The sequence below is a fragment of the Empidonax traillii genome, unplaced genomic scaffold (assembly GCF_003031625.1).
Source record: "Empidonax traillii isolate 1590-97213 ecotype Southwest subspecies unplaced genomic scaffold, ASM303162v1 scaffold31:size1920502, whole genome shotgun sequence".
NCBI lineage: Eukaryota > Metazoa > Chordata > Aves > Passeriformes > Tyrannidae > Empidonax > Empidonax traillii.
In genome coordinates, this window is record NW_020955224.1 from 1,344,220 (window position 1) to 1,371,742 (window position 27,523).

Genomic DNA, 27,523 nt, shown 5'->3' on the forward strand with positions numbered 1-27,523 from the left:
TTGGGTGCTGGAGGTGCAGGGAGCACAGTGCGCTCTTCGGTCAGTGTGGGAGCACTCGCGGTCTCGCCGCCTCAAAATCCGCCTCCGCTTTTTTTCCCCCTTTTCTTCTTTTGGAGAGAGATAGGGGGTGTTTTCAGCGTCTTTCTACCGCATTTTTACCGCATTCTGCCTTTATTTAATGCTGGAAGTGCAGTGCTGGAGGGAGCACAGCCTGTTGTTCGGTCAGTGTAGGAACACTCGCGGTCTCGCTGCCTCCGCTTTGCCCCCCCTCCCCTTTTTTTACTTTTTACTACATTTTGGCGTTGATGAATGCTGGAGGCAGCACAGGCTGCTGTTCGGCCAGTGCAGGAGCACTTGCGGTGCCGGAGGCGGCTCTTGAGGCGGCTGGACCGCGAGTGCTCCGTAAATAAAACGGGGGTTTTGTTTACCACCCTGCCGCGGGGCCTGTGCGGCGCAGGCGGCTTGAGCCTGCCCCCACCGCCACGACCACAGAGACAGCAACCTTCCCTCTTCGCCATCCTCCCCCGGCCGCAGTGAGGGGAAGGTGGGGGCGATGACCGCTCCCGGTTCCCCCTTCACCGCCCTCACGTCGGGGCGGGGCCGTGCGCGCTCCCCGAGGCAGCGCGGGTGCAGGGGGAGGGGGGCCGGACCGCGCCATGGCGCGGGTGGCCAATGGGGTGCGGCCACCCGGCGATTCAAACGGCGCGTCCCGACCAATGGGCGCGGTTGGCGGGCGGGCGAGGGGGCGGGGCCGTGCGCGCGGCCGTAACCGTCGCTCGGCGGGGCGGTTGTTCCGTCGGCGCAGCGCGGCGCGCGCTCGGGCCCCGCTGCCGCCCCGCTCCCGCCGCTCCGCGGATCCGCCTCCGGCACGGCCCCGCGCGGGCGGCATCCAGGTAACGGGCATGGCGCCGCGCGCGGGCCGGGATAACAGCCTCCCCCTCCCTCCCAACCCCTTCCCAACGGCTTTCCCTCCGCGGCCTTCCCCGCGGCGGGGAAGCGCTCCCGCTGATCGCCGCCGCCGTGGCCGCGCTCGGGCCTCTCTGGGGGTGGAGCGGCGCGGGCCGCTGGCTCGGGGACCCCGGGGGTGGCCGGGCCGGGCGCTCCCGCTTTGTTCGGCGCCGCCGCGCCGGGCTCTGCGCCGGGATAGGCCGCCGAGGGGCGGCGCAGCCCCTCCCTCCCTCCCTTCCCCCGCGGCGGAGGCCCCGCGCCAGGCCCGGGCCAGGAGCGCGGGCAAGGCGGGGCCGGGGGGCCGGGCCTGGCCCGGCACGTGGGTCCCTTCCTGTCAACGCCGCCTCGCAGCCTCCTGCGCGGGGAGAGCGGGTCCCCGCCGCGCCGCCCGCCGTGCTGCCGCTGGAGAGCGTCTTTAAAGGGGAGATCCCTCGTTTCCCGGCCCCAGGGTTGATGGGTTTTAATTTTTACTTTGAGGCTGATGTGTGCTTGTTTGTAGCGGTGGCGCTGATTTGGCTTGGACAGGGCTAGGTGTTTTCACCGTCTGGAGGTGAAGAGCTGGAAATGTGGACAGTGTAGTGGTGATGCTGGAAGGGTCGTGCACAGCTCAGTCTCTTTAATGAATTCAGTAGCAACTTTCCGTGTGGGCTGTGTCTTGTTAGCCTCGACTGTCAGTGCTCTCTTTATTCTCTTGCATTTCTTCTTGCATTCAAATGGCTCCTTCCTCTGACATAAAGAACATTATCTACCAGTGGTGAGGTGTCAGAATTAGTAAGTGGAACCACTGAATATGTATGAACTTTGATCTTTGAAGAGGGAAAGCTTGTTTAGTGTTTATTTATTTACTCTTAAAACTAGGTACCCAACCTCTGATGATGAGGTATGATCTTCCAGTGGCTACAAGCTGGTAGTCTTATTTCTCCACAGTGAAATATCTTTCCACATCTCTAGAGAGAGAGCCACTAAGATAGACCAGAAATGGATGCGTGGGTTAATATGTTTCTCAGCCATGTTTCTCTTTACTTATTTCATTCTTGGTTGAGTCAGCAGTAACTTTTCTTCTTGGCCAACTTTTAACCTCCAAGGAGTTTCGTATTAATTATCTTGCTTGATCTAGGATATAAAATCTGTTTTTTCCATTTCCCTTTGAGTCTGGGTTTCTAAAGGAAAATGATAGTGGTGCAGAAAACACAAACTTCGTCTCATAAGTAACTGTAGTTGCAATCTGATGTCTGTACAGCACGGGGTTCATCATATGAAATGATTTTCCTTGGATACATAATTTGAAGCCCTGTGAATTGAACGTCTTGTGTAGGACTGCTGTGAACATTAGGCTGACGCCAGCTGATACCCTGAAAATTGTCAGGGGTGTGTGTAGAGCTTGAAAGAGCAGTACATTCAAAATGTAATCTCTTAGGTGCGTTTTTTTTTAAAGACTTCCTGTCTTTATTTTTCTCGATGTCAGTAATCTTGTCTGTTATCTGAACAGATGAAGGCTGACTTTAAAAGGTGTAGCTTTTTGAAGTGGGATAGCAGGAATGAGGATTGTACACCTCCTTCACAGGAGGCACTGAGGTGCAGAACATGGTGGTTACTTTTGATAGGGTAAGAATTTATATTAATTTCTTTTAGTCTTTAATGATTGAGCTTATTGTTAAGCTTTAATAATTAAGGAAAAGAATTGAAAAATATATAGGTTTTCCCATTAATAAGATTGTTCATTACTTTTGAGTCAGAAGATAGTATTTGCACTTGCTTAAATTTATTATTCAGGAATTTCATATCAGTGATATCTACATTGGGCTGAATTGATTTAGCTACAGGTTCTTCAGCCACATTTTTCAATTTTTTCAAACTAACCAGCTCCTTTTTAGAACCAGTTTGGGGGAGGGGAAGGTCTTCCTGCTTTTTACAAGAATTAAATCATCAGGTTACCTTTTCTTTCGGCTGTCTTTATGTTTGCATACAAAACTGTTGAAGTCTAGCAGAGAGTTACATATCATTATCCCATGAAATTTTATCTAAATTTTGAAGTGGTTGTTAAAAAATGTAAAAATCAGTGTACATGTCCTTAATAACAGCTTTTGAAAAAACGTTTCCCCTTTGCAAAAAGGACTTACCCTCCAAAGATTTTGTATTTCCCACCTTTGTCCGAAGATCTGCCAGCTTTGTCCTGGTCAGGCTCTAAATTCACAGATGATGGCTGAGGTGCTCCAGGTCAACAGAAGAAACAGTTGGCTGGAGTGCAGGAAGTACAACAGCAGAGAGGAAATGAAGTCATGTGTGAGGTTATGACATCTGGTGAAAGCTGGAGGATCGGTGTTTAGACTATTTATGGAAGAGGAGGAGGAAGCTGTAACTGTGGGAGGCTGGGGAAAGAGCAGTAGTAGACATGGATCTGCTGAAGAACTGTCTTTTGGGTGAGAAAATTGGCCAAGGAGGCAGAGATGGGGATTGAGATCAGGCTCGAGCCCAGAGGTGGCAAAGAGGAACTGGAAATGCTTGGGTGAACAAGGGCAGAAAAGACAGGAAATCCTGAAAGAATCAAAGAGCGGGGGGGATGAGGAGAGAATGAAGAATTTGAAATGAAAATATGGAAGTTGTATTTCATGGAGTCGTCAGAAACAGGGCTATGAATTTGAGTGGGTTAAACTGACTGGGATAAAACAGTTGAAGGAGTGGGAATTCAGAAAGAATAAGACATTAACAGGAAGCTGGGACAAGAAACACTAGTTAGAAGACAGAGGAGCTGGAAGAGCATGTGCCTACAAGCATAGGCTAGAACTCTGATAATTTTTCCAGCTGGCAAGTGTTAGTGAAATCAAATTATAAAACTCCTTTTTTTCTCCTTCAAATGTTTTACAGCAGAGGAGATGGCCAGATATTTCTGTTCTGAAGCAGTTAGGAATATTAGCAGTAAAATCCATATGAGGGAGTTTTGCTGAGTTTTTCGTTTCTTTGACTTGGAGAGCTACATAGGTTTAAAATCTTAACAGCAGCAGCTTCAGAAAATGCCAGAACAAATGTTGATGAAAAAAAACCTCACTGAGCCCCATCCCCCAAGAATCTAACTTTTCCCTGCAGGTTAGTTAATGTGTAATGAATGAGTATCTAGTTAAATACTTGCTTTCACCTCAGTTTATGTGGCATCACATCTTATTTATAGCAAACAAGTTAAAATGCTTTGACACAAAAACATTTGTTGGTTTGTTTGTGTCCTGTCCCTCTCCCCCCATCCATTCTAAGTTCCTGTGTTCACTGTACAGGTGGTGCTAATATATACATTGGTATATGTTTTATCTTAGACTTTTAAGGTAGCCTCACTTGATATGTGAGATCTGAGACTATGAAGTTCAGGTTAAAAGTATGTTCTACTTTGGATATTTATTTTCAGAAGGCAATGACACAATATAAGGCATTTTACAAACAGTTATACAGGACTTTACATTTAAAAACAACTTTCTCTAAGTTGTAGTTGTGGGGTTTTTCCAGCACTTGGTGGGGTGAATCAAGGGTAGTAGTCACTTGCACCATGTTTTGCTAATATCAAGTAAAAACCTTAAGGTGCTGAAAGGGGGATAGACTTTAGTTTTTCAGGTTACTGTGTGATGGCTCTGATACTGTACTTTGTTTTCCTGTGGGCCCCTGCAAAAGGCTTTACAAACCTTGTGCTAAATAGATGGAAAAGAGAAAATAACTCTGCCCAGACAGGAGCCTAAATTCTGAAGTTTCCTAACTTTCAAATATTTGGCATAATAAGTTGAAAAAAATATGTAATGTGGCTGTAAGTTTTGAAGAGATTTGGGAATGTTTAATATTTAGAAATCATCACGTCTGTAATATCTGTAGAACCACAGGGAAAGTGGGTTAGAGGACTCATAAATACCATCCAATTTGCATTTTGTCCTCTAGATAAGATGAGCTGCATTATGTAATTTTGGTTAAATATTTGCTCTGCCTGATGATGGAGGTTGTATATCATAGTTGAGTACTAGTCTAGTACATTGGAACACTTTTCCAGAACGTGTATCTTCGGTCTTCACTCTATTTGGAAAATAAATCATTGCCGTTTTCTTATCAAACAACTTTTTCTTTGTTTAAAGTAGAGAGTTGTTTTTTTCCAGCCTAAATGATACTTCTGTAGAGAGTAGGGGGAAATTAAACCTAATATTTGGCTGTCGTATGCACTGACTTATTTATTTTCTAGGGATTCTCTTTGGAAAATGCCAAGCCGGAAGTATGCTGATGGCGAGGTGGTGATGGGCCGTTGGCCAGGAAGTGTCCTGTACTATGAAGTACAAGTGACCAGTTATGATGATATTGCTCATCTTTATACTGTCAAGTACAAAGATGGAACTGAACTTGCATTGAAAGAAAGTGATATAAGGGTGAGTACACATGTATGTAAGTATCAGTGTTTCTAGTGGAAGATTACACTGACTCTGTGATGTAGCTAAAAGTGGAACTTTGGATTAGATAGTCGTTTTACAGGTTTTTGTTAACTATGTCTTCAAGGAATTGGTGCTAAATATTAGCTGTTTCCTGTGTGACATCTCAGGTAGTCAAGTTCTGAAACCCCATCTTTAAAGAAGTGTGATTGTTTGCTTTATGTTGAAAGAAACGGTGCTGTTTTTGGGCAAAACCAAGTCTGATCCTTTGGGAACTCTCTAACATGATTCTTCATGAAAAATCCGTGTGGGGTACCTTATAAAAGCAGTAATCAGAGGGCTGATGCTAATTTGACATTTTTCCACCTCTAAATAAGAAAATTTGGAAACAAATGAAAACCTGTAGTTAAGGATCATTATAAATATAAATAGTGTGTACCCTTTAAGCACATAAGTTGTGGAAAACTGTCTATAAAATTAGCTATCGCATCTAAGTAAATGATTTAGCTGACTTGGATTTTTTTAGGGTTGATTTGATCTGTGTTGCCTTAAACAGATGATGACATCTTGCTATGTCAAATGCATTAATAAAGCTGAGTAATGGAAATATGGAAATGAGAGCAGTCTCTTAGGGCTTAAGAGACAACTATCAATTAAATTCCTTATGAAAAGGATTGAGAGGCCTAAGAGCTTGGTGTTCGCATTGGTAGCTTACATCCATATCCTGATTTCTGTAGTTCTGATAGGAATTGTCAGAAGCAGTTGGACCTGGGACAGGATTGTTTGGGAGTTACCAGCAAAATGAGTATGCTGCAGTTGCTCTTTTTTAACAGCCTTTGTACAGCATCAATTAAGAAAATTAGAGACAAATCTACAAATCTATGCCAGGGTCCTTGTTACAAAAAATGCCACCTTGTTTCTAAAATTTTTCTTTGGAATATAGATAAGATTTTGCTTTCTCCTCTGCTTTCTTTCAGTCTCAGTCATCATTCAAGCACAGGAAGAGCCAGTCATCTTCAAGTTCTCCCTCCAGAAGAAGCACCAGCAGATCTCGATCCAGGTCCCCTGGTCGGCCAGGGAGAGGGAGACGTCGTTCTTCTTCCCAAAGCAGAGAACATAAAGACGACAAAAAGAAAACCATTCAGGAAACCAGCTTAGCTCTACCAGCGGTATTAATTTTGTTTGTTCTTTGTGTGTGGGTTTGCCAGATTTTTTTCTAAACCCACATTTTTGCTGTTTATGAAAGATTGGTTTCATTCTTACTGGGTTTTTCAAGCCACCTGTAGGTCATGTTCCTTGAACAACATAATTAGCTGCAAAAGTGTATCTCAGAAGTACCTTTTTTTTTTTTTTTCTTTGAAAATAGGGTTTCTGGCTTTCAGAGTTTGAGGAAGTTATTGAAATGTAAACTTACGTTATCAAATTCCATTTGAATTTGCTGATGCTGTGAAGTTCTCAGAATCCAAACACACACAAATTCTTTTTACCTCTTAATATTAAATCATTGTTAGCCATGTGCTTCCACTGTGAAACGGGGCAAAGGAAGTTAGCCAGCCTATTTTTAAGATGTTTTGATCAATACATAGCAGGTAGGTATTAGAAGTTTAAATTAAATGAGTTCTATTATCATATACAGTTGATTACAGCAGTAATGAAAAATGTATGAGAACTGTTGCAGAATTCAAGTGTGGAATATTTAAATATGGCCTTACTGATTGATACTGTTTGCAAAACTGTTTTCGTTATGAAAATAGCCTCTAAGGATTTCAAAGTTTATCAAATATCTGGTATTTAACTGAAATTTATTGGTTTTGTTCTTGGCATTTTTGTGAAGATTAGAACAAGTGTTAAAAATTATTCTGGTGATCTGTAAGTGAAGAACAGTAGAGGTGATGTTTCTTTATTAAGAAACAAACAGCATTTCTTCTGCCTCTTGAGCCCTTGAGATAGCTTCTCACTTGTCCCAGACACAGTCCCTTGAACTGGAAGTCTCTTCTGCTGACCTGTTAAAAATAGACAGGTTTTAGTTGGGTTTCAGCTAAACTAAACTAGATCAATCTAAACTAAGTAGATAAGTTCAGTAAGTTGCTGCTATTGAAAGCACTCTTTGGCACTGAAGTTGCTGTGATTTTTGTTTTTTGGTGAACTGCTTTGAGCTGTGTGACCCAGTGCCTGTGGACCACCTGTTCATTTTAAGTAGTTTGTAGCCAGCAGCTACACTTTGTTTTTTGTACTTCTTGAACCTTTTGGGACAAAAAGGTTAAAATATCTTTTGTCTTTTTCTCATGACTTCTAATTGAGGAGTAGCTTTGATCTTGGTTGTTGTACAACTGGGTTGACCTGGTCCTGTCCAACCGAGCTTAGGGTGAAATGAAACAGAACACGAGTCGTGTCTTCCCAGAGTTGTGTAAGCTAGGCTCATGAAAGGAATTTTTGTAAGACAATTTATTTCTTCAAAGATATTTAATGGAAAACCAATTCTCAGTCCTGCAGAGCAGTGCCATGTACAGGACACTGAATTTCCCCTGCTTGACACTAGCAATATTAAATAGACATGTATTTTGTGCTTGGCAGTTCCTAATGATAAGTTAAAATAACTCGGAAGCTGTATTCTCTCTTAATTTCACAGTTTATTAAAAAAAAACCCCAACCTTTTCCTTTACTTGTTTGTGAACTGAAACTGTGTACTTTGGATATTGAACCCTCTTGTTTTCCGGTGGAGAAAACCAGAGCAGTTGCAGTTGCCAAAAAAAAACTAGACAATGTTCTTAATTTTTCATAATATACTCACACTTAATGCAGCTTTTATTTTCAGAAAGCTAAAATTATATTTCTCCTTTTAACCAGAAGCCGAGTGAGAATAACACCAAAAGGTACAACGGTGAACCTGAAAATACGGAAAAAAATGATACATCCCGCATAATCTTGGAGGTATGAACACTGTATTTGCTCTTAGTTTTATCTTGCATTCTAACTTGGCTATCTCAGAAATTCATAGACAAAGGCACTACAGTAATCAAGCAAAAATAGAATGCAACATAAAACTTTGAGGTCCAGTAAATTTGCTGTCCAGCAAACCAATTTCAGGGGAGAGGGAGATGAAATTGGGAAGGGAAAAATACTAGAGCTGCATAATGTTCATTTTTCTTGGTTTGTTTTCTTTTTTCCATCGAACCATCTCTTATATTCATTCTGATGCTTTTACAGTGTGAATATTTGTCTGTAGAAAGTGTTTTAAATTTCAGCCAAATCAGCTCTTTAGTCCTGATTGTCAGTTAATGCACAGGGTTATTGCAGAAGGGAAAGGAGGAGGGTGGGAATGCGTGACCTGTACTGGAACTGCTGCTGATATGTAAATCACAACATAGTTGATCACAATAACTCTGGTTTTAGCAGTCCCTTCATGTGAATGCATAAACTTCTACTGTATAGAAGACATTGTACATTAGTGGTTTATAGTGAGTAATGTCTTCTAAATATAAAATACTGGAGTAAAATAAGCTGAAATCACTGGGAATCATTTTAGTAACTTATTTTTGTTCATTAACAGCAAAAGTTAAAACCGGACCTGGAAGTAAAGCATTTTGAACAGTACAGCCTGCGTTCAAGGAAAGATGAAAGGAAGAAAGATGAGATATATTCAGAGAAAAAGATTTTTACGACAGTAAAAACAATTGAGAAAGCGCTGTCGAAAACAAAGGAGCTGGAGTTTGGGGGAAGAATTGGTATGTGTGCAAATTGTCTTTTAATAGTTGAAAATTAGTACTGTTCTGTGGGTTTTTTTACTTACTGACCGCACTGTCATGTCAAGAACAGTTTTTCCAGGTTTTTGGACCCTGGTTTGTAGAGTTCAGAGTGGTATGATAGTGCCACACTTGGTATGATGGCAGTCAAAGAACCATTATTACATTGGTTCTCGTGTGAAATACAGTGAAGATCTTGTACCGTCTCTCGCACAGTGAGATCTAAGTATTTCTAAATTAAATTTAGAAGTAACTAGCAAAGGTTTTACACTTTCAAAACTTAGGTGCTTTGAACTTGACAGTAAAGTATTCGTTTTACAGGTTTTTGACCAGTTTTAAGGGGATGCAGTGAGTGTGATCCTTCAGTAGATGACCTTGTATGGAAGTGAGAAAAATGTCTGTCCCATTATGAGACTAGGGATTGCTGCTGTCTTGCTTCAGGAATAGACAGACAACCTTTTCTTTTTTACTAAAGTAAATATTGAGCTTTTTTTTTCAGTGGAATTGAAACTGTTGGGTTTTTTTTTATTTTTTTATGTTTATCTTCTAATATTCCATGATGTCTGTTTACAGGGACCTTCATGCTGATATTTCTCCTGCCTGCTACTGTATTCTACTTGCTGTTAATGTGTAAACAAGATGACCCCAGTCTTATGAACTTCCCTCCTCTTCCAGCAATTGAAAGTCTTTGGGAGACGAGGGTGTTTGGTATTTTTGTCCTGTGGTTTTTCCTTCAAGCTCTGTTTTACTTGCTGCCGATTGGAAAGGTAGGCTGTGTGGTAGCAACTGGGGCTTTATGGGCAACTGATCTGTGCATTGGGCGGTGTGTGTTCTTAATTGGGTGGGGTGTGTTCTTAATGCAGCAAATTTGAAAACAAATAAATAATTTTCCATAATAAGGCAGGATATGGCTACTGCAGATTTCTGTAAGCTTAAAACAGCACAGTTTGTTAAGAATTCGTGCATTTCAGAGTCTTTCAGCAGAAGAGGCAGAAAGCATTATATAGGCATTCAGATCAAAGCATGGATAAAACTTGATAGAATTCTAGAAGAATTTCAGGTATCTGACTTTTAAATTCACAAACCGTTTGATACTCAGTTTCTTATGGATATCCAGCATTTTAGAATATCATCTTCACTTACACAAAGCTATAAACCATTCTAACCATATGAATATCTGGCGAATGCTCTTTTGACATTAGGGCTACTGACAGATTGTGAAAGGACACTAAAGTAGTTAACAATAATTGGAGCAGCTCTGCTTTCTTGAGGCTGGTTAGGAAGAGATTTATTTTTTAAAAGTTTTTTAATTGAAACGGTTAACCTTTTGATATCTAAGGTACATTTTTTTAGCACAATCCTCAGATTTGATTGTGTCCAGCTGGTTACCTTGATTTGAATGTCTTTCTGGCAGAGTACTTGGTTTCCTCCCCCACTAGTGCTCCCAGAAAGTACTTTGTTGAACACTAGTATTTTACTCTTCCTAGACTGTAGAAGGCCTGCCTCTTTCAAATGGAAAGAAACTACAGTACCGGATAAATGGTAAGCATGTTGCAGTTGCTTATTCTGAGATTGATTCCAATATGTGATTTGCAGTGCTCAGCACCATAAAATACAAATTATGAAAGATACATCCTATGGTTAAACTGTATGTGTTGTAAATATTTTATGAAGTAGGGTGAACTTTTTCTTGGAAGAAGATGGTTAGTAATCATCAGGAACTAACTGCCCCAAGAGCAGGACATTACACTATGCAGGGCACCTGATCTGCATTCAGTTGTGGCTCCTGTCATATTCCTTGCTAAATGGGGAGTTGTCTATCAGGAAGTGTTAGTGATGCTCATGTGGCAAAGACTGTTGTTCAGGAGGAGTGATCTGAAGACATCCCATCCCCTGTGTCTAGATCATCGTGGATGTCTCTGATTTACAGAAGAATGTTGTGATTTAAGATGTTCTTATTCCCACCTGTCACAGTTCAGAGCTCTTAATTAGAACTGATTTCGCTTCCTATGAGTAAGGCAAGTTTCTCATCTAGTTCAAGAGTATGGTTTAACATACTTCAGCAGTCCTGCTTTTTCTGGCCTTAATAGGAACGTGCACTTTGATGCTTTGCGGGTATTCCACACTGCCTATTTGACTTAGTCAGTTCAAGGACATTGTCTGGTAGTAGTGGAATCCAAATGTTAAATTAAATAGTTGAGGTTTAACATAGTCTGGTAAGATGCACCATTTTAAAGTCAGAATAGGGCTGTAAATCACAGAAACAGGGGGAATCACATCCTGCAGAAGTGAGTCATATTGAGGTTATCTCATACCTTTGATGGTACGTGGCCAGTGCCAGGCAGTGGGCACAAACTGAAGCACAGGAGTTCCATCTGAACATCAGGAGGCTCCGTCTGAACATCAGGAGGCACTAGATTAGATGAGCTGTGGAGGTCCCTTCTAACCTCAACTACTGTGACCCCGTGACCAGGTTTACAGAAAGTCCCTTGATGAGAGCAGTGTGGAATTGCCTGCTCATATTAGAGCATCAATCCATTCCGCATGGTTTGATACTCTCAAAGGGTACAAAGTTTTGTGTTCAAGTTTTGACTTGATAGTTACTTAATAGTTTAGCACCTGCTGTCTGTATCAAGTTGTATATGACTTGCTATTATCAGTTAGTAGTGTCAGTGTCCATTTTTCCACTACAACCTGAAATTAGATACTGTGTTATAAAAAATGTAGGAGTGCTCCTGCCTCCTGTCCTCAGAAGTTTGGACTGAGAGCTTGGGATGTGTAAGACATTATTGGAATATGGGCAAATCTTGGAAAAAAAGGAAAATGCAGATAGCTTGGGGAGGTTCTACTAGAAAGGTATTTTTTTTTATTTTGGCTAATATATCTTTCTTCTACATCCTTTAGGGTTTTATGCTTTTATTTTCACTGCTGCAGCTATTGGAATTTTATTATACTTTCAGTTTGAACTTCATTATTTGTATGATCACTTCATGCAGTTTGCAGTGTCAGCTGCAGCTTTTTCTTTGGCATTGAGCATTTATCTGTATGTTCGGTCCCTGAAAGCACCTGAGGAAGAACTGGCACCAGGTGGAAATTCTGGTGAGTTATAAAATATTTTGGATAACTTCTTCCCAACTGTCTGCTGCAGTTCATTTTTATGAATTAAAGGCTAGGATTTAGGGCTTGTTAATATAATACTTTGACTTTCACTTTCTACAAATGTAAAGATAACATTAAAAATTAACTGGCAAATTTTTGTTCTCACTTGGATACTGTAAAATGCTTAAAATTTTCGTTGAATTTTCTATGGAATAAGATCTTGGCTGGTGTGGTCTCCTATGATGAGAGGAGAGTTCCTTCCTTTCAGTTTTCAGGATTTTTTTGTCTGAGAGGCCTGTGTAGTTTGCTTCATAGTGCCCCTGCCTTTTCTTGAAACAGCTGAGAATGCAAAAAAACCCTGAAAAATGTAAATGTTTTGGCAGTGGGAAGTCGGGTACAGAACTTGAAACTGCAGTGCGTTTCTAAACTTTTATTTTGCCATGTGTTTTGAAATTCTATTTAGCTGAGTGGAGTTTTCAAAAGAGATTTTGATTCAGTCATGAGACTACCTGTCTAGAAAGTATCAATTATATGCATATGTTTTTGTAGGACAAAGGATAGATTGAGAAGTCTGTTAGCACTGAATATCGAACTGCCATCATAAATGACTAAGGGTGACTGAGAAAGGAAGTTCACGGACAGAACACTCAGTGTATTACAATGAAGTATTCAAATACCCTTAGTTCTGTGGTTAGTGCAGCATGTTCTGTGTGTGAAGGGAAATAAATTATCATACTTTTTTTTTCTTCAAAAAGTGCAGTTCTACTCTCTGCAAGTACCATAGTAGCATTCTGTAAGTTTTCTGCAAAGTGTTTTTTGCAGACTCAGTCCAGGGTATCTTGAAGTCCAGGCATTTTGCTTCTTTGTCTCTTTTAATGGACAGGTAATCATAGCTAAAGGAATTCTTTCTCCCAGAAAAAAACCCAATGAAATAGGAGGGAAAATAGAATTAATTAATGCCGTAAGATGATGTTCATGGAGACTGTGATGTGAGCTTCAGGATGAAGCTGAAAATAAGGAACAGGTGTCAAGGAGAAATAAGCTAATAGTAACTTCTAAAGTGTTTAATCCTCTTAATAAATAAAATATTTGGGCATCTTCAAATACAAAGCATATGGATTTTGCTTTGTATTTTGCATATACTCTTCAATTTTTTTCCCCCAATATAAAAGCTTTTAAAAATTGATAATGGGGAGAGCGTTAATGGAAAGTAGGATCTTATTTGTGAGACTGAGTATAGTGGGAGATAAAAATGAATAGTATTGCTAACAGAGGCTGTGTCTTATCTGCAGGGTATTTTATTTATGATTTTTTTACTGGACATGAATTAAACCCTCGTATTGGCAGTTTTGACCTTAAATACTTCTGTGAGTTGCGTCCAGGATTAATTGGCTGGGTGAGTCAGTAATCCTAGTTATTTTATTTGCTTAAATATTACACAGAGATTGTGGGGTTTTATATGTATAGTTGGTATGAAGGATTTTATGTATATTTATAAATGGGGAGGGGGGGAAGTACTGAAAAACATTTCCACATTGCCAGATTTTTTTATGACCATTTTAATTCACTTTAGGGAAATTTCTAGCTTCTTTGCTTTGTGGGAAATGAAAACCTTTCTTTAAATATTCATATGTTGAGGTTATATGGTTTTGAAAGTGTGGTTAGTTGCAAACTTTGGCTTTTTTTTTTTTTTTAAACTCAAACCTTGTTAAAAATATCTATGTTAAAGTGTTCTACAGTGTAACTGAAAAGACCACTTGAACAAGGAAATTTTTAAATAAAATATTTTCTAAACTAGGTTGTTATAAACTTGGCAATGCTGTTGGCTGAGATGAAGATACACAATCTGAGTATGCCATCCCTGTCAATGATACTTGTGAACAGCTTTCAGCTTCTGTATGTGGTGGATGCTCTTTGGAACGAGGTAAATGACAGTCTTGTTAAACTGTGTTAGCATTTCTGAGTGCAGTGTCAAATGAAGGAGGCTTTTTAAATTCTAAATTCCTTCCTCCTTGTTTTTAGGAAGCCATTTTGACTACAATGGATATTACCCATGATGGATTTGGATTCATGCTGGCATTTGGAGATTTGGTGTGGGTTCCATTTGTCTACAGTCTGCAGGCCTTCTATTTAGTGGGTCATCCTACGGTGATTTCTTGGCCTGTTGCTGCCGCAATTACTGTTGTGAACTGTAAGTTACAGTAAATGTTATCGTTACAACCTAGTACTGATTTTGTTTCTTTGAGATGTGAGGTGGAGCTTTAGCTCAGATACAGTGCTCCTGTTTTCTGTATTAGAGCTGGTGGAAGCACGTGCCTGGCTGCTGTTTAATGCAAAGAATATATTTATTAAATGAAGGGTAGATGAGACTGAACACCTAATCGTTCTGTTGAGAGGCATCTTTAGGTGGATGCTCTCTGGAGTTAAGTGACTTGAAATGTTTAGAATTTGACTTTAAAACATATCTGTTAATCTGGATGATTGTGAGTGAGTTAAAAAAGAAGTCAGTACCTTGTTGGCTGTGCTTTACTTTTTCCCTAGGTTCAGTGTTTGCATCTCCTTCCCTGGTGCCCAAGTTACACACACATGTCAAAGGAAAACTTTTTTTTCTAACTGAGTGCTTTGAGAAAGGATCTCATGTCTCCTCTTTAGGTGACCTTGAGTTTGCACCAACACAGCCTTGTAGTTTGTCCCTTTTACCTGAACAGTAAACCTGAAAAACCTGCCTGTTTTTTATAGACATGGCAAAGAATTTAAACACTTGAAAAAATTAAAAAGGCATACAACTTAATATGTGCAATACTTAGAAATACAACAGCGCTTTTTCATCTTCAGTAATGGTTTTACTTACTTTTTTAAGAACATCTCTATTTGAAATATATTTTGATCATCTTTGCTCAGTACAGCCTTGGTAAAAGCAGATTTAAGCTGCTGTGTGAAAACGATGAGGGAAATTAATTTCACAATTAGATAGTTCATTGTCTGGTTCTTTTATTGCTGTGAACTTGTAAATTGTTGGTCAGTGTATGGAGTAGGCACTGTAGCAAAATACAAGCAATAGACCTGTTGTTTTACAAAGTGCAGCACATCACCTTTATGTGAATTTCACACTCAGTGTTACATTAATAAACTATGTCAGATACAAATGTAAAAAATAGATGTCAAAATAAAGCTTCTCCAAAATCTTAAGAAAGTCAGTAAGGTGTAAGAGCATATGGAATTCAGGTTTCTGATGTCATTTCTGTCTTGTTAGGATTCTGTAAACCAGAAAGTATCAGTTGCATCTCTGAGGAAAAAGGCTGAAGTGATAAGAGTTAGTAGTTTTGCTGAAGTAAAGAAATCTGGAAAGTACTAATAATGCAAAATAAATCATATTTATTTTCAGGTATTGGGTATTACATATTCCGTAGTGCAAATTCTCAGAAAAATAATTTCCGAAGGAATCCCGCAGATCCCAAATTGGCCAGTAAGTACATTTTTTATTCAGTTGCTATACAATGTGTCTTTGTGGTATTTAAATATATATTTCAAGTGTTGTATTGACTACAATACTCTATTCACAGATCTGAAATTTATACCCACTGCAACTGGAAAAGGACTTCTTGTCACGGGTTGGTGGGGTTTTGTTCGTCACCCTAATTATCTCGGTGACATCATCATGGCTCTAGCATGGTCCCTACCCTGTGGTACGTTTCTGAAACTAAAGTGGATTTTATAAAAAACGCTTTTATGTTTTGGCATCTGGCTGGATTTGAATTGTAAAGTGATAATTATTTGGGATATTAAACCCTATAACACACTGAATGGCCAATTTTTCTGTCATAGGTTTAATGACAGAAATTTTCTCTTTCATCTTACTTTTTCTATCTTGCTGTATATTTGACATACTATAGATTTTACTCATCTTACTGACATTTTATCATTCAGTAATGATGGGACTTCCTTCCTAATTAGTTGTTCCTTACGTTTTTTAGATTAGTGGGTGTGCTATAGTGTTCTCAAATGAAGTTCCCCAAAAGTGAGAGTTTGCTTGTACACCAGGGGCTACCACATGTAAGGATGACTTTAAGCAAAATACATGGAAAAAAAAAGTCATCAAACACAAAGGAGTGAAATTCTGTTGCAGTTTTGGTTAATGAATACACACTCTTCCTTCTACTGGGGACTCCAGAGCTGGCACAGCACTGTGGGTGGGGTCTCAGGAGAGCAGAGCAGTGGGGCAGAATCAGCTCCCTCGACCTGCTGACCATACTTCTCTTGCTGCAACCCAGAATATTTGGCTTCCTGGGCTGCAGTCACACATTTCTAGGTCACTTATCGTTTTTTCCACCTACAAGTCAAGTCCTGTGCTCTGAGCAAGAAAACCTTGTGTGGGGCAGTTCAGTGCTGCAGAGGTTTAACTAGAGAAAGCTAAAAGAGATCAAACTAGAAAAAGTGTGGGTTTGACATTCAAGATCCTAAAATACGTGCCACCTTTGCATGCATTGGGAGTGAAGCTGGCAGATTTTGTGATTTTGAATTTTAAGGATAACTTTTTGTGGAATTTTGGGTCTTTTCCTATCTGCATGTAAACGTGTCACTCCAGTCTTTAACAAGTGGATGTCACTGGCTTAATACATGTTGTTAACAGCTAACATCTCTGTTATTTTTTTTCTATATTAAATTAAATTTCTCACTTCACTTTACAGGTTTTAACCACATTTTACCATATTTCTACGTGATATATTTCATCTGCTTGCTTGTTCATCGAGAAGCACGTGATGAACATCATTGTAAGCAAAAATATGGCTTGGCATGGGAAAGGTATTGCCAGCGTGTACCGTACCGCATATTTCCTTACATCTACTAGAGCACTCCAGATTCCTGATTGGAAAGTTACTTCTAAAGTTAGTTTCTTGGCAGATAAAAATATACCTCTTACCTTTGCACTTGGTCATTTGTCATTGAGGCTTTTTTTGAAAAAAAGAAAAAAAAAAAAAAAAAAAAGGCCAAACATTGGAGTGCGTCAAAAGTATTTACTTGTAAACTTAAATACATGAGTTATGTGAACTGACTGGCTGTGACTTCAATTCTTAAAAAATTGTGAATTTAAAAAACTCTTGGAGCCCTAAGTTTTCAAGCTAAATTTTATCTAGAATTCCGAGTTTACATTTTTTTTTATTGCATTTGATTAAGCACTGTGATATAAAGTATATTATTTTCTTAATACAATAAATGCTGAAATTCCATCCAGTTCAATTTTTGGTGTTACTTGTACCACCTGACTTCAGAAGTCCAGTTTAGTTGCCTGAATTGGAGGAGCAGCAGGGTCTTTTTTTGTCAGTGAGCTGGCAGCAGAGGGTTTGACCCATGTGAGGAACCTGCAGCCCCAGGCATGAAGCTGGCACAGCTCATCTAGGTGGTTGTTCCCCTTCTGGCTTTTCATTAATGAGATTTTTTTTTTTTTGATCAGGGAGGCTCACATGGTCACTCCTGCCCTGTGCCTGCAGGAGGACTAAGGGATAGAATTGGGAGAAGTGAAGGGGCACAGCTGTCCCCTCCTCCCACCCCATTCTTGAGGCAGTTGCAGCACAGAGCAAGGGGAACTCTGAAGCTGCTGCCTGGCAGTGCCCCATCCAGTGGTCCTGGATGGTAACCATGCTTTGGCTGTAATCAGAGCTGTGGAAGTGAGCAGTGAGCCCTCATGCTGCCGGTAGTATTGAACAAGGAGCAGCAAAAGTGTGCAGTGAATGCACATTGGACAGAAAAGGATCAAATGACCACATTCAGCTTATTCTGATCTTTGTAAATTATGTCTTAATGTACCATAGCGTTTACCAAGTGTGTATAATAAAGCCTCCACGTTTTTTTTCTGTACAGTGTTTGGGTTTGAAAATGCAACAGCTTTTTTTAGAAACAGGAGAAATCAGTAACTAAACCAATTTCCAGTAATTTAAAAAAAAAATGCTCATTGAAAAAAGATTTTTGTAAATTAATGTAGTAGTTCTTGAAACAATTGAAGGGTTCATTTAAATATTTGTATTGACAGATATGCTATGAAAATATAGGAATTGCTCCTCAATCCAAAGTTGTTGTTTTTTTTTTTAATTTGGCATTGCTACCTCATATGTAGGTGTTGCCTTTTGTACTGTTGCAGATAGAGAAATAGCTATTTTTTTGCTATTGCTATTTAAAACAACATTTTTTACATGAGCCTGTGGTTAAACTCAACCACTTTCTAATATATTTTTGTATATATTTGACTTTTTGACTAATGTATGTGTTCTGGTCACTAGTTGTGTTCTTTGTCTAACTGGCTGTAAATGAGATGCCCTTGTGGTATTTACTTCATAAGTAGAATAATTTTACTGAAATACTCTTGCATTAATTAAGTAGCTTCTGTTCTGTTGTCACAAGTAAAAGAGCTTTTCACATACTTCGCACATGAGGTTTATAGCACAAATTACCCTAAAAAACATATTAGAATAATAAATATAGTGCAGGTACCTCTGCACTTGCTTGCGGGATTGTTCCTAATGAATTGGAATGTTATTTATCGAATTTTTTTTTTTTTCAATTCTTCTAAAATGTTGATGTAATTGAAATCTAGCATGTGATTTCTTTTAAAAAATAAAATAACCCTCTATTTTGTACATGGGCATTTTTTAAAGATAATTGTACAATTGAATTGTATATAATGTAGCTTGATTGTTGGTGTTGTAAGGAAAATGTTTTAAGACAAGTACTTTGATTGCTGGCAGAAAATAGTAGTGCCTGTAACAAGACTCGAGCGAATTTACTCCTGTGAAGTAACAGATTAAACTGGGATGCTTTTTTCAATCATTGCTGAGTGAATTTATGGGAAATAGAGAAATCATTAAATGGCACTGGTTTGCAGGTGGTGTTTTAAAATGTACTGAAGGGGATGAGGGCAGTTTAACTCCTCAGTCTGTGAACTCAGAGATGCTCCTGCTGTCCCAGTTTTATCTGTTGCCGTGCAAGGTTGTTAAAATGTCATTTGGAGCCCTTGTCTTTCAGAAATGGATCTTGACCAATGACAACATCAGTTTATTTACATGCTGAATTTTATGTGAATTTGATTTTGAAGTAACTGTTTTTAATACAAACAAGCCTTTGAACTAAAATAAAGGTTTTGCTTAAAATTAAGTAGTGCTTTTTTTTTTTTTTGCCCAGTTGATATTCATGTCTGATAAAAATGACATTGATTTATCTTACTAAGTAGAGGTGCAAGTTTGCTGAAGTTCTTTCTGTACCTGTGGTTGTGGGCTGAGTGTTACAAGCTCACCTTCCCCTAGGCTGCCTAAGAATTTCAAGGAAAGAAGGTCTCTCTATTTCTCCTTTTTCTTCTGCTTTTCCTTCTGCAAAAGCTGACAGATCCACCCTCAGCCTGGGAGCACGTTTGTCCTTTGAATCAGCCCTGTCTTAGAACAGCTCCTTTCTCATCTGTCCAGTGAGATGGGCAGGGCTAATGCATCACCACTTTTTATTCCCCCTTCTGCTACTCAAAAAATAAAAATAATTTCAGCTGTAAAAATACAGAATTAACACTTGATTTCCCTATGTTAGGTTGTATTTCCCCCCACAGCTTCTATTAGAAGTCAAAACCAAGCAACAATTTAATGTAATTGTGGGATATGGACTAAGGGTTGGTGCACAGGAATGAAATGTTGTGTTAGTTTGACCTAATGTGAACAAACCTGTAGTGGAAATAAGATACATGGCAAAAGGAACAGGAAGGATAGTTTTGCTTACAGAAAGTTACTTATCACAAGTAATAAAAATGTTTACCTAAATTACATTTATCATAGCACATTAAAACCTTTCCAGAAGCACAGTTCTTGCCTCCTGTGGAGTGAAAGCTGTTTTGGGGAGTGGGTGTAAAACCTCTCTGGTGTGTGGATGGAGAACATATTGCACTGTCTGTACTGAACTGTCTTCTGCTGGGCACATTCCCTAAAATTAGAAGAAAATACTTTGATAGAGCTTTTGCACTTTAAATATATTTTTAAAAACTTAAAAAAAATTACTCTTTTTCTTTTTTAAAAACATCTGTTCTACTTTTTTGTATATAAAAACAGGAGCAATAATGATGTTATGGAATATCATGAGAAAAATATTTTGTGCCCTATCATGGGAGTGGAAAAACCTTTTGAAGAAAAAACTGAAGTTGCCAAACTGAAGTGGTATTCCAGCTGCTTTTTTGGGAGGGAAAGTGTTGTATTCCCAGCATGTCAGAATTACCATCCCTCTTTCTCCTCAGAACGCTGCCCTGGGCTGCAGCCAAATGTTTCAAGTAATTTTCCTGTTGTACCTCGAGGCAGTTTGTTCGCCTGCCATCTGAGCAGGGATGGAGAATGATGATCCGTTTGCAGTCACAGGCAGATGGATTTCAGCAAACCCTTTTCATGTCTTTCCCAGAGTGACATATCAAATTGCAGACGCTTGGTGGAGCAGGCTATTTACTTGTTGCTTATTGCTGCACCCTGTGTGTTCACAACTAACAGCATCTGCCTTGCTGCTGGAAGAGCAGAATTTTTTCCTCTGCAACCATTGGTTTCTCTGCTTGTCCTCTGCATAAAGGATTGTAGGAGGGCAATGGTTCCATGACTCCACATACCCTTCAGTTCCCTCCTCCCCGTCTGCCACAGGAGGAGAGCTGCTCATGCAGCAGTAGTGCCATAAAGAACAGCTGCTGGACCGCAAGCCCAGCCTGGGGACCTGTGAAATGCAAATGGAGATGACTTGCAATTGGAAATGTTGGAAGGTAGAATATTTGGAGGGGAATTTTGAGGCAGTAATATTTCCCCTGTAAAATACTTCATGTGGGAGATGCTGAGAAAATTTCACTCGGTCCACACAACACCCCTGCAAAATCTCTTTGCAGATGGTCAGGAGAAATATTTAACAGTGATCCTAAGGGTGAGAAACACAACTGCTCAGTGGAAACATGCTCTGACATGCAATGGGAGGGAGACACACAGTGCCTTGCTCCCCCTACACAACCATGAGGCTTGGACTGCGTACATGTTTCTGCCCTTCCTAGAAGCTTCCCAGGGGTCTTCTTTATGCTTCTTGTATTCCCTATTGAAGCCATGTATCAGTAGGTTTAGTCAGCCCCGCTAAGGACCTTGCTCCTGTATTTCAAACTGCAGAAACTTGTAAGTATTGATAAACTGACCAGAAAGAAGATGCACCTAAAGCTTAAAATTAGGTGAATTCCTGTGAAAAGTACTGTAATCCGTGGTAGATCCCTAGTGATGTAAGTGGAAATTAACATGCAGAGAAAGGGAAAATAGATGAACTCAAAGCCACATAAAAATTCAAAACCATTTGCTTTTGGCAACACAGCTTTAAAAAAACACATACTATAACTATCAGTAGAAAAGCCTGGCAAGAGACATGATGCTCATGCAAAGCTATTCAAATAGAATGATGATGTAAAGAACCAAAGCAGAACTATTTCATGCTCTTTTCTACTTGTGTTTTTATAATCCTGTCAAGACTCTGAAAGCAAACAGATATTGCAGACAAAAGGTGGACATTGGAATCATGCAGAAATTTCTGCATGTGTTTATATCTGCTTATCGCAGCCTGCGGGGAATGGAAATTTGCCAGGCTAAAAATTCTCAGTTTCCACCAAAATAAACCTTTGAGAAGTTTCTTGTGAGGAGTTGAGAGCTTGTTGAAGCTGTACTGTACAATTGTACTGTACAAAATTATGTTCTTGTTAACCACCACTTGTGGGTGTCTATTGTACAAATTTCATGTCAGCCAACACCTTTGGAGTCCCACTAGTGGGCTGGTTGCTGGAGTTAAGGCAACTCCACAATAAACTCTGAGTTCCCTGACCCCTGGTCCATTGTCTTTGCTCAGCTTGAGGAGAATTGGTGACAGACCTCACAGCCCTAGCCATGGGTCATGACAACTGTTCCTCCCTCCACCTCCTTCCTTCCTTAAACCAATGAAACCAAGAAAAATTAGATGTCCTGGTTCTGGCCAGGACAGGATTAATTATTTGCAGGAGCTGTAAGGGGGCTAGGACATGGAGGATATTCTCTAGCACCTCACATCCTTGCTGGAGGCAGGGGAAAGGGGCTCTTTTCCAGCCATAAGAGGTTCCTTCCAGACAAGAAAACTTGGCAGAGGGAGGGCTCCAGTATTATCTGTTATTGGGGCTTTTTACTCTGTGGATGGTTTCTTTTCTTCTGCTGTCTGGCATTAGTATTGCTGCTGTTCCTGTTCTTATCTCATTACTGTTTCCAGTAAATTCTTCTTCTCTCAGCCCATGACCTTTGCCTTTTGTGTCTCCAATTCTCCTCTCCAATCTGCTGCAGCAGGAAGGGGCAGGGGGAAAGGGAGGGGGGAGCGAGCAAGCAAGCAGCACATGGTTTGGAGTTTCAATGGGAACACTAAATTGGGGAGTACCATTCCTAAAGCATGCCATTCAACAAGAAACTATTTGTTGTGCAGCTGGTTCCCTGTGCTATGGGAGGTTTTCCTCCCTCTCAAACACTCCCTGGTGCCTTTTCCCCAGGAAAAGTCTTGCCTAGGACAAACCCTCCTTTTGCAGGACAAGGGTTGTTATGAGAAATGGAGGCAAAAGGCCAAATCTATTCCAGGATAGCCACAGTTGTTCAAAGCTTTCCGTGTCCTAGATGGGTGATTTCCAGGACCAACTCTTGGGCCCACTGGCACTGAAGTTCCTGACAGTATTTCTGGGAGGTGACCCAGGTTGACTCCTGTGTGCCTCAACTCCCCTCCATGGGCCCAGCAGCACAGACAGTCCCGCTGGGCTGTGTTTGAGCAGCTGCTCCCCTGGGCTGGGGGCAAAGGCTGTGCCTGCAACCCTGCCCTTCTCTTCTCCCTGTAGGGGCCTGTCCAGGATCACAAGCTGTTTGCCCTGGACGTGTCCATGGGGACTGAAGACAGTCCCCTTGGTGCACACCAGCCAAATTGTGGGAATGTCTCTGGTACACCTGCTGTGCCAGCTTTCAATCCCCAAGGTGCTGGAATGAAGGCAGGTCCAAGAGGAAGGACAGCTTTTGATGTTGTGTGTCTGCTTTAATTGCTGATCCTGAGCAATGCCATGACTGTAAAGGAGAAGTGATTAAGAATCTGAGACTGAATCTGTGGAATTGCAAATCTGAAAATGATCAAGCAGGATATTATACCTTCAGCAATCCTTGTTTGTACGAGTGTGATTTCTTCATCTAATTTAATGAAGTGTCCAAATTTTTTCATAGATACCGAGTCTCTCTGCAGCTTCCACAATGTCTTCTGTCTCCCACTGCAAGAAAAAACCTTATTGGTAAGAAAACACTTTCTGACCAGGAAAATATGACAGAGTTACCAAGGACTGATGTGTCTGAAATGAGCCATCAAGGACTGTTGATGGATTTCACTGTGACTGAATCCTTTGCATGGTGTGCACACACACACACAGATATGGGGAGAGAGAGTTCTTGTCAGATCAAACTGAGAGAACTGAACAAATATAGAGGCTTGTATACGCTCGTGGTTCTTTAAACATGAAGTGATGGGGGGGGGGGGGAAGGTTTTTAATTCTAATTTTTAAGAGCAAATTATGTATAGGAATTAGACTTGGAGGTGAAATTATGCAAAAGTTATGGAAAGATACTGAATAAAACCAACGATATATTTTGAACTACTATTGATTTCTTTTTTCTATTTGAAGACCAAGGACGTGTATCCTGCATTTCTGCCACAGAAAGTCTTGCTTCTATGTTTGGTTAAACCAACATGAAAATTAAAATAAAGTTGGAATGCGAGCTTCACACTTGCAGTCTTTTTATTTAATTTTTTTTTTTTTTGGCTATTAGAAAGAACATATTTTAAATATTTATTTACATAAAAATATATAATATATATTTATATTATTATATATATTATATCAGAAATAACATATTTTTTGCTATTAGAAATAACAGCTCAGATTCATCTCACTGTTTTCCCCAGTTTTAATCCTGAATGACATCTTCTGGTGGGATGAAAGCTGAGATTCTGTGACAGCAGAAAATTGGCAAAACTTCTTCTGCATCATCTCAGAGAATGTCCTGACCAACTGCACATGGGCAGCACGGCCTGCAAATGTAACTGAGGGTGTCCACCTACTGCAGGAAGTCAGAGCCAGAAATAGTTGTGTGTCCCCACACTCCTATAGGGAGTTATAATTTATAGTTGACACGGACTTGGCTCTTTCTACCTGCCAAATTCACTTTGCCTGTTTTTAGTATCATTTGGGGATAACCCTGAATGCAGACATGAAGCAATGATTAAATAGAAGGTGGGGATTTAGGTGCTTTAAGAAACAAATGGACGTTGAACTTGTGACTATGGAGGTACTGATATTCCATAGCTATCTGCTGTAAACTTCAGATGGCTCCTCCATGCCACACAGGGTTGGGATACATGTGCAGGCAGATTTCAAGGAAAACCAGTGGATTAGATTAATACTTGCATGAGGGCTGCAGGTTTAAATGGTGCTATAAGAGAAAGACTTCCCTAGCATTTCATATGTCCAGGTTTTCTTTTTGTTAGGGTAAATAATGCATAGTCAGAGCACAGGAGCAACTGATTTTGTAAATTGCTAATAAAGAAACACTAATAAAAAGTGGTGAATTTAACAGAGTCTCAAATGCCAGTGAAAAGCTCTTGCTGGTGTAAAAGTGTTCCAGGGCAGAACTGGGGCGCCTGTGGGTCTATTAGTCCCATTTAAGGGGGAAAGATAGGGCAGTGAACATTCATCATTCCATACAATTCCTTAGTGACAGTGGCAAGCATATAGATGTGGTATGAGGACAACCACATTGACTGTGCAGAGAACGCTTTAGGGTCCTTGGATATACTAGAAAGCCGTTCTCACTGTGGGATGTGGGGCAAAAACCAACCCAGCAGCTTTTAGGTTTCCTAGCCTAAAAGGGAGAGTCACCCAACCCTTTCAACAAGAAACAGAAAACCAAAAAATAGCTGAGCCTTTATATGCATTTTTGCAATAGTCTATATCCCAAATTTAACACGATCCAAAAATTAGGTGAGGCTTTTTTGATGGGTCACTGACTGCATGACGCTCTGTAGCACAGGTTTAGGGAAGTCTCACGGTATGCCCAAATTACCAGAGACACAAACCCCATATTTTCGCAATAAACATAGAAATAAAAACCAAGCAATGACTGAACAACACATCCAATGAAAGACAAAGAACTCAGACATGCCAAGGAATTTTCTGATGGTTCTTTCCCTCCAAAAAATTGCTTCATTTTTCATGAAGCAACATTGTCCAGCCTCAACAGCTAAACTTGACAAGCATTTTTGCCTGCTGGGAATTTCCAGGGATTACTTTGACTACTGATAAGGCCTTTAGCATTATGAAGTTAAGTCACATTGAACGAAATATTCAAGATGTGCAAAAAGTCCTACTCATAAGGATGAACTGCCATTTGGATACAGTGCCATGTTACTATCATTAATTCACTGACCCTCAATGAAAGACAGGAAAGATGAGACATTATCCTGTTAAAGCATCAAAAAAAATCATAATGTCTTTATTTTGTATAGTGAGAACCCCCCTGTTTAAAACGTGGGCCCCAAGGTAGTGTTGCCCATTTGTTTCTACCTGTCCTGCAGAGGGCTCTGATATGTTAAACTTTATTCAAAGGCAGCTTCCAGCAAACCTAGAAATCACAGTTGGAGCTGCTTCTCAACCCAAGCTGCTTTCTTCAGTCAGTGCTTTCTTGTGTAATGTGGCAAGTGACACCAGCCTGCGGTTTTTAAATCCCCAGGGTATGTCCATGGAGGTCTGGGGCCAGTACCTGGGTTCAGCTGCACATACCTTGGAAGTCAATCAGTGCGCCTCTCTGTGGATTCAAAAGTAGAGTGGAGTGGGATGGGACGACACATTTTTCTTAAGCACAGGATTTGCTTAAGCAGCATCCAGTTATTCATGTTAAAAACCCTGGAAAAATTACCTCTAAATAACAATATAGCTCTTTTGACAGACATGTCGACTGATGCCTTTTTGTTCTTTCATGTGAAGAAACTGTGAATTATTTTCCCCTTTATAATTACAATATCATTGGTGATGCTATAGTCTCACTATATTCCACTTTTGCCAGTATGGCCCTTAACTCTGTGAAAATAAAAGTTAGATACAACTGAACCTGCTAATATACAGTCACATAAACTGCATGCTGATAAAAGGCTTATGCATCAGGCCCATCATATGAGAACAGGTTTATTAAGTGTTTGTGATTTCTTAGATACAAGATGGACTTGACCAGGAAACAAAAGCTCCAGCCGTGGTACCTTCTGATTGAGGCTGAAATTAAACCATCATAGAATCATTTGGGACGGAAGGGACCTTAAAGGTCACCTCATTCCAACCCCTCCCCACCACAGGCAAGGACATTATTGGCTCAGGTCCTTTCACGCTTCCCTACAGACTGGGAACCAGGAGCATTTCTTTGCCAGGTCTCTGAGCTAGAACACTTATGGCAATAGGAAAGGTTATTCCCACTACCCCACGTGCTGACTGGAACCTCAACAGGCCAGGAGCTTACATCTGCAGCCTTCCTATCCTCTGTTGTCCTTTTGCATTCAGTAACACATTTTGAACAGCCTTGACAATTGTGAAAGGAAAATTACTGAGTTCTGGCTTTTTCCTCTTCAGCCTGCACACAATCCAAAATATTCCCACATTGCTCTTGAATGTGTACAGTGATACAGCACATCTGTAAATGTGTGATAGCACTCAGCTAGTGCTGGGAGCCTATTGTGGCACATACTGCTGAATACAACTATGGACAAAAATGCTGACCTATTGTTACATCTCTGAATCTTATAAAGGTATGTTCCCACATTTGCCTAAAGAAATGTAGATATCTTTTCTTAAATATCTTCATTAAAACAAAACAAAAATTGTGATTTTCATTGTTATTTTAGTAGCAAACTCACAAATTTCCAATCTCACCCTTTTACCTCCCTTCTTAATCTCGTATTTTTATGTGCTTTGTTCCTTTGATGCAGTTGGTATTTTACAGAGCACTAGCAAACAAAAGAAATTGTTCAATGTCCTCTTAATTTTCACCAGCAATCTCTACACTGTAGTTTACTACAAACTTCATTAATTTTTGAAGTAAGGACTTGGTTATGTAATTTGAGCTACATTAGCTGTACCATATGAAGTCCTACACGTTTTGGCTGCAGTGCTTCCCCAATTGGTGTTTCATGGTCCAGACAATTTACAGCAACTTTTGCCTATAATGACCTATTTTTTGAACTGTAAAAATATGCTAAACAAGCATACTCCCTCTGAAATTGTCAGCTTTA

General features: G+C 40.1%; 1 protein-coding gene across 3 annotated transcripts; it reads left to right on the forward strand.

The window, feature by feature from the left end:
• The first annotated feature begins 833 nt into the window (after positions 1–833).
• LBR (lamin B receptor) lies at positions 834–17,410 on the forward strand. Of its 3 annotated transcripts, none has more exons than XM_027911429.1 (15): positions 1,386–1,543; positions 2,438–2,553; positions 5,156–5,336; positions 6,314–6,505; positions 8,187–8,267; positions 8,887–9,061; positions 9,653–9,848; positions 10,569–10,621; positions 11,984–12,178; positions 13,471–13,574; positions 13,977–14,102; positions 14,201–14,369; positions 15,564–15,644; positions 15,742–15,864; positions 16,867–17,410. In XM_027911429.1, the coding sequence occupies exons 2-15, from the start codon at positions 2,438–2,440 to the stop codon at positions 17,025–17,027; spliced, it is 1,953 nt and encodes a 650-aa protein (XP_027767230.1). In that variant the 5' UTR covers positions 1,386–1,543; the 3' UTR covers positions 17,028–17,410. The 3 variants fall into 3 exon arrangements, with proteins under 3 accessions (XP_027767232.1, XP_027767230.1, XP_027767229.1); XM_027911428.1 differs by having other exon boundaries at positions 1,388–1,543; positions 8,184–8,267; XM_027911431.1 differs by lacking the exons at positions 1,386–1,543; positions 2,438–2,553 and adding an exon at positions 834–893 and having other exon boundaries at positions 8,184–8,267.
• The last annotated feature ends 10,113 nt before the right edge of the window (positions 17,411–27,523 follow it).

Excerpts from the sequence above, each read along its gene's own strand:
- LBR (XM_027911428.1), top strand. The coding sequence starts at position 2,438 with ATGAAGGCTGACTTTAAAAGGTGTAGCTTTTTGAAGTGGGATAGCAGG. Across the intron at positions 9,062-9,652 it reads GGAGTTTGGGGGAAGAATTG|GGACCTTCATGCTGATATTT; the intron begins GTATGTGTGCAA and ends GTCTGTTTACAG. Across the intron at positions 12,179-13,470 it reads GGCACCAGGTGGAAATTCTG|GGTATTTTATTTATGATTTT; the intron begins GTGAGTTATAAA and ends TCTTATCTGCAG.